This window comes from Rattus rattus, chromosome 12 (assembly GCF_011064425.1).
Source record: "Rattus rattus isolate New Zealand chromosome 12, Rrattus_CSIRO_v1, whole genome shotgun sequence".
In the NCBI taxonomy this organism is placed as follows: Eukaryota; Metazoa; Chordata; class Mammalia; order Rodentia; family Muridae; genus Rattus; species Rattus rattus.
The window spans coordinates 2,976,533-2,989,155 of record NC_046165.1 but is presented as its reverse complement, the minus strand read 5'-3'; the positions used below and the strand labels follow the sequence as shown (position 1 = coordinate 2,989,155).

Sequence of the window (12,623 nt, the reverse complement as noted above, 5' to 3'; positions counted from 1 at the left end):
TCACTTTATTTTTAGTCCTTCTTGCTGGGTTCCTGGGTCTTGTCAGCCTTGTTTGACTTTATCCTCGTGGAAGCTGTGCAGTATTTGCTTGGTGTCACCGTGGCCAGTAATTTACCTTCTGGATTGTAAGTAGCTCATAGTTTGGAGTCATCTGTTTAGGATTCTTAAATCTATTTAAAATGGTGTCATTTTCACACTCTCTCCAAAAGTTTTTAAGCTGCCACACCTTTAGTTCAGGTACTCAGGAGGCAGATTCAAGGCCAGCCTGGGCTACATAGTGAGTTTCAGGCCAGCCTGAGCCACAGTGAATCTGAGACTTTATACTTTCAGGCATAGTGGGTATGTGTGTAGAGAGAATGCAGTGTGTGCCTACATGTCCTTATGTCCTTCTACTGATCAGTTTCGCAGTCATCTCCTCCTTCTTTCAGCTCCAAAATTATTTTACAGTTTTTGTTTGTTTGAGACAGTGTCTCATATGTAGCCCAGGATGGTCTCTAATTCAAGATTTTTCTGCTTCAGGCTTTCTAAGTACTAGGATAATAAACAAATTCCTTGAGATTGAATTAGTTTTGTATATTTTTATAGTGATATTTGCTGTTGTTATTTTATGAACTAATTAAATGTAAAAATCCAAAGTTAAATAGACTGATAATAAAATAAATGCACTGAACTTAAGTTTCTGAAGACTTTTTAGATTATTATTTCATAATTCCACAGAGGTAGAGAGCAAAGTTGGTGCACAGGTAATGGTTGGTGTACAGGTAATGGTTGGTGTGTATAGGTAATGGTTGGTGTACAGGTAATGGTTGGTGCATAATGGTTAGTGTACAGGTAATGATTGGTGCACAGGTAATGGTTGGTGTGTATAGGTAATGGTTGGTGTGTATAGGTAATGGTTGGTGTACAGGTAATGTTGGTGCACAGGTAATGGTTGGTGCACAGGTAATGGTTGGTGCACAGGTAATGGTTAGTGTATAGGTAATGGTTGGTGTACAGGTAATGTTGGTGCACAGGTAATGGTTGGTGCACAGGTAATGGTCTTGTGCTTCCCACAGTGACAGACCAGCTCAGTTGTACTTCCATATGCTGTTGATCTTCAAAGCAAGACTGTGTTAGCATGTGCAGTAACTGGGAGCCAAGACCAGTGTTGACAGTGGGAGGAAAAGGCCTCAGTGAATGTCTCAATCAAGTCTATGAGCCTGTGTTTGAGAGACACAATAGCAGTGAATTAGAGAGACTGGTTCTGAGTCTCATCTGAATGGAGACACAGGGTCCTGTGTCACCACTGCTGCACACCCTTGTTAAGTCTCATGTGTGGTTAGTGTGGTAGACTGGGGAGTGTGGGCTGCTCCTGTGAGCTGTGTGTAGTCCTGCTGAGGCACTCATTTCTCTCAGCATATTTCTCTTCAGGCCAGTTCTTACTGGTTCTCCACAAAGGCTGCTGAGTGTTGAAGGCATGTGTGTAATTTGTGGGTATAAGAATAGGACTGGAGAGTAGTAACACAACAAGCCAGATGACCTAAGTTTGATCCCGAGAATGCACATAAAGGGAGGAGAGAAGTGAGTTGTCCTATGACCTCCATATGTGTGCTCTGGCCTATTCATGTATACATACGGATACACACTCTCTCCTCAACACACACTCATACGCAGACTCAAACACATTTTCACACTCACACACATAAACTCATACTCATACATATCACACATACTCTAACACACACACTCACATACACTTTCACACATACATATATACACACATTTCATACACATACTCACATTTTCACAATACACTTTTGCACTCACACTGTAAAAATCAGTGTTAAAGTATGGAAACAACTGTCACAGCTGTGATAGAATTAAAAAAACTAAAAACCAAAAACCTAAACCTTGAAATTTCCACTTCCTTCAAAATAAGGGCCAGAGTCCTCAGGGGCCACCTGGAGTGGCAGGAGGCTCGGCAGTGTGGTCATTGCCTGCACAGGGCTGGAGTGGCGGGAGGCTCGGCAGTGTGGTCATTGCCTGCACAGGGCTGGAGTGGCGGGAGGCACAGCAGTGTGGTCATTGCCTGCACAGGGCTGGAGTGGCGGGAGGCACGGCAGTGTGGTCATTGCCTGCACAGGGCTGGAGTGGCGGGAGGCACGGCAGTGTGGTCATTGCCTGCACAGGGCTGGAGTGGCGGGAGGCACGGCAGTGTGGTCATTGCCTGCACAGGGCTGGAGTGGCGGGAGGCACAGCAGTGTTGTCATGGCCTGCACAGGGCTGGAGTGGCGGGAGGGCAGGTGGTCATTGCCTGCACAGGGCTGGAGTGGGAGTGGCGGGAGGCACGGCAGTGTGGTCATTGCCTGCCTGCACAGGGCTGGAGGGCTGGAGTGGCGGGAGGTGGTCATTGGGGGCTGGGTGGCAGGAGGCACAGCACATTGGCAGTGGGTGGTCATTGGTCCTGCACAGGGCTGGGTTCCAGCTGTACCACTGACTGTCTTATGACCTCATGCAAGTGCCCTGCACAGTGCTCCAGTGCTTGCCTGCACAGGGCTGGGTGGCAGGAGGCACAGCAGTGTGGTGAGCTTGGGTGGCCTGCACAGGGCTGGGGTGGCCGGAGGCAGCTGACCCTCAATCGTGGAGTGGGCACGGCACCCTGCTGCCCAGACTGGAGTGGCCGGAAGAGGTTAAGTGCACAGGGCTGGGTTCCAGGCACCTTTCTAGCAGCTCATAGCAACCACCCCGTTTGGTTCCCTTCTTCTCTCATGAGCTCCTGTGTGATTCTGATTTACTGCCCATAGTAACCACCCGTTTGGTTCCCTTCTTCTCTTGAGCTCCTGTATTCTGATGCTGCCCACCCTTTCTAGCCTCTCCCAACCAGCTTGCTCTCTGCTGCCTCTTGCCACTGGGTAGAACTGCTCAGGCTTTTGTGTACAAGGTGACAGCAAATGTTTGACCAATTCAATCAATATATATTGCATGCATTTATTTTCATGTCATAGAATCCTCATAATTGACCATCTGTGGTAACAGGTGTTTGTGAAGGATCTTACTTGGAATAAAGAGACCACTGAGAGGCTAACTGCCAACATGAGCCGAGTCAGACTCTAAGCAAGGTTGCTGACGTCTACATAGACCGGGTTGCGTTTCTTGTAGTGCTCTGTGTGGAAACTGCACCTGACACCCGATGGATGCTCACAACTTACTTCAACTCAGAAAGAACCTCCATTGTTTTCAATGTAGCCACATTATTAAAGTTAAACATGTTAGCTATGTCTAGTGACCCGTGCCTGACACGTTTGCTCTAATATCCCTATGATTTATTTGGTGTTTATATTTTATGTGTAGGTATTTATTTTCCAGAGTTAAACTTCTCCAGAATAATTGAATTTGAATTTTTTTTTCATATATTAGAGTGTGCTTGGTGCTAATGAGAGTGGTCAGTGGATAAAGGCACTGTTACCAAGCCTGATGTCTGAGTGTGACCCCTGGAGTTCACGTGGTCGACTGGAGGGAAGTAACTGAGCCGTACAGGCTGCTCTCTGAGCCCCCACACACGCTGTGGCACACACATGCCTACACATGCTACACATGCAAATCCTACATTGTAAAGAGCATCTGCTTACAGTGCCAAGTACACTGTGCTTCCATGACTTGGTCGCATTCTATGCAGCTCCCTGTGAGGACCACAGGACACGTCTAACCTGACTGCTGTGTCTGCTGTGTCTTGTTAGGCTTTATACTCTCGGGGGCACATTCTTCAAGGAACCCTTTTGGAAAAACCTCACAGAAAACCTGCCCAAGAGAAGGTTTGTCTGAAAGGTTGAGAACAGGCCGTGACTAAGCACCCTCTCCTTTCCTCTAGGCTGAGCAGATGCAGGGCCTCCTTACTCCTGCAAGGCTAGTGTGCTCCCACCCAGGGACTGTATTTGTGCCCTAAACTCCACCCTGAACACAGGGCTCTCCTTCCCTAACGCTTATTAAAGAATTTTACTCTTCCATTATTTCCTCTTTGTTGAAAAACTACATCAAAGTACCATCTTTGCTCCTGTACCTTATAATTATGACAGTATTTACACTTGGTAAACATCTATGATTATTGAAAAATTAGTATCAGATCAGAAGGGAAGTACAGTCCACTGAGTTCAAGGCCAGCCTGGCTACATACTGAACTCCAGAACAAGGGAAAAGAGTAATAAAGGTGATTCTGTAGAGGAAGTTGTAAGTCTAAACATCTGTGTCCGTGTTTAGAATAGTAGAAGTTTTGTATGTTCTTTTAGGCAAGATGTTTCTTTATGGAAGACCAAATAAATAGGCTAGGATCGGAACCTGTCTAATGCTACTAATACTGTAACATTTGGCCTGGAAAAGATTCAGTCTTTTGTAGTGTGTGTGTGTGTGTGTGTGTGTGTGTGTGTGTGTGTGTGTGTGTGTGTGTGTGTGACCATATAAGAAGAGTAGGCTGTTGGTATTTAACAAATTATTTAGCCTCTTGGTAAGCATTTCATGCCATAGGAGTGAGTCAGTTTATTGGGCAGAGCTGTGTCCTTAGTTGCCTTAAGTGGGCTTGGGAGGTAGCAAGTGTCTGTGGAGTGCGTCTGTTTGTACAGAAGGGGCTGGGGCTGCCAGTGGAGCCCCTGCCTCCTTCAGTCCTGCTTTGTGGCACTGGGCAGAGTTGCTTCTGTAGAAATCATGGAAGCTGATGTTTAGAACATGAAACACACCCTAAGGGTGAACTGATGTAAGGGAGAGCCATCAGATTATTGTGAACAATAGCATCTTTTTTCCCTCTCAAGAGTATGTTGTACACAGAATCTAAAAATGTTAAGCCAATCAACCACCTTCTCAGATAAGGCTTGATTATAAAGCCTAATTTGGGTGCCCCCCCACCCCCCGCAAGCATTTCATGAACATGTTATTTTTATTACTTTTTTTTTTTTTGAGACAGAGTCTCACTGTGTAGCCTGGGTTGGGCTTCCTATGTCTTCTGAATGTTTGGTTCACAGGCATGGACACTACACATGGCTTATGTACATGTTTTATACAAATTGTGAGATAGAAATAAATGAGCGTATCAGAATACTCAGTATCTAACCGTGTTGCTGGAATTAAATGCCACAGAGGTTTCAAAGTTTATTATTATTATTTCTCTTTATTAGAGCAGGGACTGGATAATATTGAATGCTGGTTCACCTGAGAGTAGATAGAAAAAGAATTTTAAAGAGATTGAAGACAGTCAGCTTGCTCTGACTCAAAGCATTTCACTGTTCATGTTGCTAAGTGACCGTAGACTGCCTGACCGGACACTTTTTCTGCGCACACTGCGAAGGTAATTGCGGTACAGCATGACACTGATGACTCGAGCCTGGAACTGTTTGGAAACAATGTAGTAGAGAACGACATCGAGACATGTGCTGAGGTTCATGAGGAAGGTGGTGAAGGCTCCCCAGGGGCTGTAGCTGTTCTCCTCCCCCTGTAGCATCAGGACAGCAAAACAGATGTGGAAGGGCACGAAGCAGGCAAGCACCTGCAGCAGGAGCGTGACGATGATCCGTATGGACTTCTCCTTGACCTTGGGCTTCAGCTTAGACGTCTGCCCGCGGAGGAGGCTGTGAATGATGACCACGTAGCACCCGATCATGATGAACAGAGGGATCAGGAAGAAAAATACGAGTCGCGTGAAGTTAAGCACATTGACAGCTTTTAAGTGGATGATGTCGGAGATCTTCAGGCAGGTGGCCGGGGAGGAGGCCTTATCTGGGTCTTCATCGAGCAGTAGCAGAGGGACAGTGGTGGTCAGGGTCATTATCCAGACCCCCACACACGCGAGCACCGCCTTGCCAGTGTTCTTCAGTTCCTTGGCGTATTTCGGCTGTACTATGGCCATGTATCTGTCAGCACTAATGAGAGCAAGAAGCCACAGAGCAAGGCTGGGGTAAAACACCACCAGGGCCCCAAGAATGTGGCAGAAGTAGTCTCCAAATGGCCACTCGCCTTTTGCATAGTAAAACATCCGAAAGGGTAGACTCAGTATAAATACTAAGTCCAGCAGTGCGACGTTCATCATGTAGATGGTTACGGTGGTTCTTTTCTTGGTCGTACAGCTGAAAACCCATAGGGCAGTGACATTAACAAGCAGCCCAATCAGGAAGATGCAGCTGTAGAAGACCAGGGCTGCGATTTTGTATTCCTCTGGGTGTGAACCATTGGAAAGAGCAAGCTGGTCGCGATTGCTCGGGATGGCCATCTTACAGCAGGCTGGTCCCCATGGTACGTAGAAACTGTGAGGATTGTGAGGAAACAGGGATGAGAACTTTGGCTGGAAGTAGAGGCCCCGAGCACAGGGCTTCTTGCGAGGGCCTTTATACTGAAGACTCCACGTGCGTGCTTTAGGACTGTGCGGGAACACACACCCTACAAGTTGCTGCTACTACTCACTAATCTCTCTTTAACCATTTGTTTTTATTTTTGGAGCACTGGGCATTGAACACAGGTCCTCTCTATACTATCTACCTCACTGAGCTATGAATTCCTGTCTGTCAGTCTGTCTGTCCCCCCTTCCATTACCTTGGTTTTGTTTTGTTAGTTTTTGAGACAGGGTTTCTCTGTATAGCCTTGACTGTCCTGGAATTCAGTATTTAGACCAAGCTAGCCTCCACTCACAAAGATCTGCGGCCTGAGAGTTGGGGTTAAAGGTGTGTACTACTACACCCAGTCCTGGCCTTTATAATGTCAGTTCAGGTGGCCTCAGGCCCCAAGATGCTCTGGGACACTCATCCAGTTTCATTGACCCTGCTCATCTCTCTCTTCCCCAAATAGTCAAAGTAGAAGACAGTAGGAATTCTCTGAAGTGATGGGAAAGGGCCAGTCTGTATTTTAAATCCTATAAAGTGGCTTGCAATTTTTATTATCTTTATTCTGTCTAAATATTTTCTAGCTCAAATAAGTAGTGGTCAAATACTTTTAATTTACAAACTACAATTATAATTTACAAAACATGAATCAGAACACAAACAGAAGAACTATATAGCTGGTGACTGATTCTTGAGTGTGAGTGGGTAGGAACTTCGGTTTTTCCCTCTTTGCCTCTGCTGCCTTTCTAGCACATAGTAGGAAATGCTGAGTGAGCCTCGAGTGAAGGAAATGGTGTTTGGTGAGGTGATTCTCAGTAGCTGTCTGTCCTGTCAGTCAAGTCTGTTGACCCCACCTCCGTTTTTGAAGTTGCAAACACTTCTGATTAGTACTCTATATTCTCTTCAGATGATCGTAGGTCTGGAATCACTACTGCTCTCTGTCTTGGTCTACCGGAAACCTAGAGCTACAGGTGGGCAACTGGGAGTATCTGGGGCAGGGGCTTCCATTACCAGGGGCCTGGAGTTTAAGTGTAGTTGCACCAATGGGACATTGAGTTGAGAAGAAGCAATTTGAGAAGTTTCTTCAAGTCTAACCACTTTGGTACTATTGCCCTGACTAGATGAACGTAAGTTGTGTCAAAGAGAGGTAGGTCTGAGAAACCCTAACTGTGGACAGAAACTAATAGTCCCACCATCAAAAACTGTTTATTTAAAAAACAAACGATTCTAATAGTGCTATAAATATGGAGCTCCCAGTGTGACATTCCCTTACCCAGGGTGTAATGCCAGCAGAGACTTTGAAAATACTTCTTAGGAAGAGTGCGGGCTGGAGGCATCTCTTTGAAATATGAGGGTGTATGAGAAATTTTCTTTAGGAAGGTCACTTTGTAGCGTGCTTATGTTTAATTCAGTCCTGAATCTCTCTTTAGTGAAGTTATAGGAAGGGTTAACAGCCCTGGTCTTTCCTCCTTTACCTTTCCCCCTGAGGTTGTCATGGGAACCTCCTGTCTGCAGGCTATCCTCCCTGGCAGCTTCTCTGTAGTCCACCTCTCCAGCTCTCATGTGCCCACTTGCTCCTGTGCTGTGTGTGTGCCTCTGTGTTACCGTGCGGACCCTAGGTGAGTGTTGAAACTGGTTGTCTTTCAGGTTAACTTTTGAAAACTTAAATACCATGATTATCTGTAGGTTGTCATTTTTAATTGAAACCAAGTAATTTCATGAAACAGTATAATTGAAACTATATGATAAAGAGATTGAATTATGTTATGATGTATTATGTCATCAACATAATGTGTTAAATGGACAGGGGAAAGACAGTGAGGCCTCAACCCCACACCTAGAACAGCTCCTGTGCTAAAAGTGAGAGAATTAGGCCTCCCAGGGAAAAGCACCCCAGCTGGCTATCCAGTTCTAACCGGTCAGTCCTGAAAACACTCATGAGTAACAACACGACACAGACGAGCTGGCTACTTATATTTAGGGGTGTGTGTGGTGTGTGTGTGTGTGTGTGTGTGTGTGTGTGTGTGTGTACAGCAATTAAAAGAGAGGGAGGCCATGAATTTGTAAGAGATTAAGGAGATGTATATTGGAGGGTTTGGAGGGAGGAAAGGGAAGAAATGGTGTAATTTATTATAATCTCAAAAATAAAATGAAAACATTTAGAACTCTACACTCACTATTGATATAAAATATTTGAAAGTGAGTGCCAAATCCTGGGAAAAGAATAACCAGTTGTTTTAAGGTCTTCATCAGATGGAGCAGAAGTTTTGAGTTGAGTAAACACAACATTACTTCTCATAATGATTTACTATAAAATCAATTGGATGCAGCTTACCTCCTGTCCGTCAAAGGGCTGTCTGCGAGGTGCCGGAAAGAGTGCGCAGTGGCCGCCTGTGTTAGGCAGATAGTGTCTTTGAATTGTTTTCCTTTGCCTCTGCGGCTGGTCCTGTTGGAGGGTTGCTGAGATGTAGTACCGATGGCGGGCTGCTCTGCTGGGCTCTGAGCACTGCTCTGCTCTTTCAGGAAATGCTCTGAAATAAGCTTCTGAGCGTGGGACTTTACCCTGCGTGCGGTTTTCTCTTTCACAAGTGATTTGTTTATGAAGTCTTGCTCAGCTTAGACTGCTCTTGAAACAATGGCATATGTTGAAGAAAGGCATATATGAAAAGGGACACTTTGTTGAATTAACTGCTGGTTTTGATGTTTGAAGTCTGTGTCACTTACAGGCAGGGGATTTGACATTGGCAGAGCAGGTTCAAAGCCTAGCTGCTTTCTAAGCTCTGTGACTGTCTAGCTTTGTGCTGTTCCTGTGTAGTTTCTATCCAGTTGAAATACATCGCACTCATGTGATAGAATTGAGAACTCCACTCCAGAAAAGTCCTGTCTAAGATACCTGCCACCTCGGCCACCCCAGCTGTCTCCTCCGTGGCCCCTGCTCTGCTGTGCCCTGCAGATCTGTTCCTGGATCCTGTAGGTGCTTCCTGCACGTTGTCCATGTTCTGTCTCAAGGAAGTCTACAGAACTTTTTTTGCATGAACCTCCCTGCAAACTTTAGGGAGGACTGGGCAAGTGTTGGAGAATTTACATGCAGCCGTGATCTCAGCTCAGCAGGGAAGTGAAACCCGCAGAATGGAGGATTGGGCAGCCCAGAGCATCGCTGTCTAGCTACTGTGAGTTTAACTTTCTCTTTAAAGTAAGCCAGCCCTTGCCCAGTTCTGCATATTTCTACATCAGCTACACATGATTTGCCAGCTTTTAAAAGGTGCCTACACTTGGCTGCTTCTGTGTCTGCAGTGTGAGTGACTTAAGATGGCTCCTGCCTTCTTGTCTTCCTGTTTTGAGAACAGCCTTGGAACTATGTAGACCAGGCTGGCCTTGAACTTACCCTGGTCTTCCTGCCTCTGCCTCCTGGGAGCTGGACTCCGGCTGTGAGCCACCACAGCTTCCACAGCTTGACCTTGAGGTAATTTGAAAACCTTGCTCCTTTTCTCAGAAGTGCTAACCTTTTGTTCTACAGAAGGTGCTGAAGTTCCTTGTGGTAACAAACTACTGAGAGCTATGGTAGCCTTCCAGAGCAATGTGCTGTGGAGCCACTGCAGACCGCAGTCCTGTGTGGGTGAGAGGTGACTGCCTGGAAACCCTTCTCCAGACTTGCTCTGGCATTGCTGAGTTACATCACAGTCGTTGGATATGGAGTTAGGGCTTTTCATACGCTACACAGGAGTGTGATATTTCAGCCACATGGAACCCTCTTACCGGGACCCAGTGTGTTCTTTACCTTACCACAGAGTCTGTGAAAAGGTTTCTGACAGGAAGTACCTGTTGATTGGCTTCCCTTGTGCTGCTGCAGTCAACAGAGTCTGGGGTGTCTTCTCATTAAGACTTGAGTCTTTTCCCTGTATGTAGCATTCTTAGTTGAGAACTTCCATTTCTTAGTGCAAGGTACCCACGGCAGATTAGGAACTCCCCAAAAGCTTGACAGAACCCACTTGTAGACCCTCCCTTTGACCACCTGACAGCTGCCATTTGTTTTCTGCCATTTCTTAGACTTCTTCTCTACCCCATAAAGCTGGGCTGGCCTGGATGATTCCTTGCCACAGCTCTGTGCCTTGTGTTTGTATGGCTATCCCACACCTAGCCTAGTTTGATGTTCCACTCCTACACCATGTGCTTGGGGCATGGCACAAGTTGTGTCTAAGGAGCGATTACCGTTGCTGGATAGGTAAGAAAGTGAACACATGGAGATGGGGGAGTGGTGGAGTGGTGGACAGTTGTCTGAGCCCAGAACCAGCTGCAAGGACACTGACCAACCTGAGATGTGGTGAGAGGCCTGCATGCGTGAGGCGGTGGGATGGCCCTCCTGTGCTCTCCACCTTGACTGCAGGTTGGGAGGATTACAGAATAAAGAAGTAGCTGCAGACTGTGTGACAGTAGACAGTGGGTCAAGGGTCTGCGTTTACGTACATCTCCTTTGCCTCTCACTCAGAGACTTCCCGACCATCCCTCATTGTACTTTGGAATGTAAGAGGATTCTTGCCAAAGAGGGGTTTCTCGTATCCCAGGGATGACAGGGTTCCTTGCACTTTATGAAGTGTTTGGTCTCACTTTGAGGTTTGGTTTTGAGCACTAAAGTCTATAGGTCAGTTTATATATTTAGTAGGAGAACCCAGTTTTTAAATCAATATGATTCAGTTAAGACACTGTTGGAATCAATGAGGAGTCTGATGTGGACATCCAGCTCAACATCCGGCACATGATGATCCTGAAAGCTCGGTCCATGATCACCAGGTGGAAGGTGGGGCCACACTCTTCAAGCTTGACTATTTTGGGGAAGAAGCATTTTTGACCCAGTCCTCACAGCTGTACCTGGAGACCTGCCTTCCAGCCCTGGGAGATGTTTTTTGTATAGCCCAGTCTTACAGGACTGAACAGTCCAGGACACGAAGGCATCTGGCTGAGTTCACTCACGTGGAAGCCGAGTGTCCTTTCCTGACCTTCGAGGACCTCCTGAACCATCTAGGGGACCTGGTGTGTGACGTGATGGCCAGAGTCTTGAAGTCACCAGTGGCAAGCATAGTGTATGACCTTAACCCGAAATTTAAAGCCCCCAAATGGCCTTTCTGGCGGATGAATTATTCGGATGCCATTGAGTGGCTGAGGGAGCATGATGTAAAGAAAGAAGACGGGACGTTCTATGAGTTCAGAGAGAGACTGATGACAGACACCGTTAATGATTCAATCCTGCTGTGTCGATTTCCTGTGGAGATCAAGCCCTTCTATATGCAGTGCTGTCCTGAGGATCCTCGACTTACTGAATCTGTCGATGTGTTGATGCCTAATGTCGGTGAGATTGTGAGAGGCTCAATGCGCTCCTTGGACAGTGAGGAGATTCTAGAAGGCTATGAAAGGGAAGGGATTGACCCCACTCCTTATTACTGGTATACAGATCAGAGAAAATATGGTACATGTCCTCACGGAGGGTATGGCTTGGGCTTGGAACAATTTCTAAGCTGGATTCTGAACAGGTATCACATCCGAGACGTGTGTTTGTACCCATGATTTCTCCAGCGCTGCAGGCCATAACCACGTGGCCCTGAAGCAGGAAGGAAGTAAAGAGTTGAGACTGCCTCTACAAAAGAACAAATGCCCAATTGTCTCTTGACTTCCTGTTGGGGGTAGTAGCTTTTTCTCTTTATGTTTTTTCTTCCCATTATCAGAAAAAGCAGTAGGTATTACTTGAACAGCAAATGACATTAATAAAATACTCAATACAAAATTTTGAGAAAATACATGGCATATCACTCCTTAGTTATGGAGATGTTTTATTGTACTATAGGTTATAATCATTGTACTAAATAAACCATACATGATTATTCAGTTTTTAATTATTATCCACTCAATGGCATCCGAATGCTCGCCACTGGTGACTTCAAGACTCTGGCCATCACGTCACACACCAGGTCCCCTAGATGGTTCAGGAGGTCCTCGAAGGTCAGGAAAGGACACTCGGCTTCCACATGAGTGAACTCAGCCAGATGCCTTCGTGTCCTGGACTGTTCAGCCCTGTAAGACTGGGCTATACAAAAAACATCTCCCAGGGCTGGAAGGCAGGTCTCCAGGTACAGCTGTGAGGACTGGGTCAAAAATGCTTCTTCCCCAAAATATGATATTCCAGTCACTCCATCTTTTTGTCCTCTTAAGTGTCACTGGAATTATTTAATTTATTATATACATCTGTTATAGCAAGCATCTAAAAGAAATTGGCTATGTGACAAAGATGCTGGAGTT

The 12,623-nt window shown here is 46.0% G+C and overlaps 2 protein-coding genes and 1 pseudogene across 3 annotated transcripts in view; 2 read left to right on the top strand and 1 right to left on the bottom strand.

Moving 5' to 3' along the window:
* The window catches only part of Ubac2 (UBA domain containing 2), a 148,976-nt gene that overhangs the window by 30,522 nt on the left and 105,831 nt on the right, over positions 1–12,623 (top strand). For both annotated transcript variants that reach the window (XM_032918299.1, XM_032918298.1), the window contains exon 4: positions 16–125. In XM_032918299.1, coding sequence (XP_032774190.1) covers positions 16–125 — 110 coding nt within the window. The remainder of the gene's footprint in view (positions 1–15; positions 126–12,623) is intronic.
* Gpr18 (G protein-coupled receptor 18) lies at positions 5,119–8,849 on the bottom strand. Its single transcript, XM_032918300.1, has 2 exons — positions 8,671–8,849; positions 5,119–6,263 (listed from the first exon to the last, which is right to left on the bottom strand). Exon 2 carries the CDS (start codon positions 6,227–6,229, stop codon positions 5,234–5,236), a length of 996 nt encoding a protein of 331 aa, XP_032774191.1. The 5' UTR covers positions 6,230–6,263; positions 8,671–8,849; the 3' UTR covers positions 5,119–5,233.
* On the top strand, positions 10,514–11,973 carry LOC116913837 (annotated as a pseudogene).

Excerpts from the sequence above, each read along its gene's own strand:
- Gpr18 (XM_032918300.1), bottom strand. The coding sequence starts at position 6,229 with ATGGCCATCCCGAGCAATCGCGACCAGCTTGCTCTTTCCAATGGTTCA.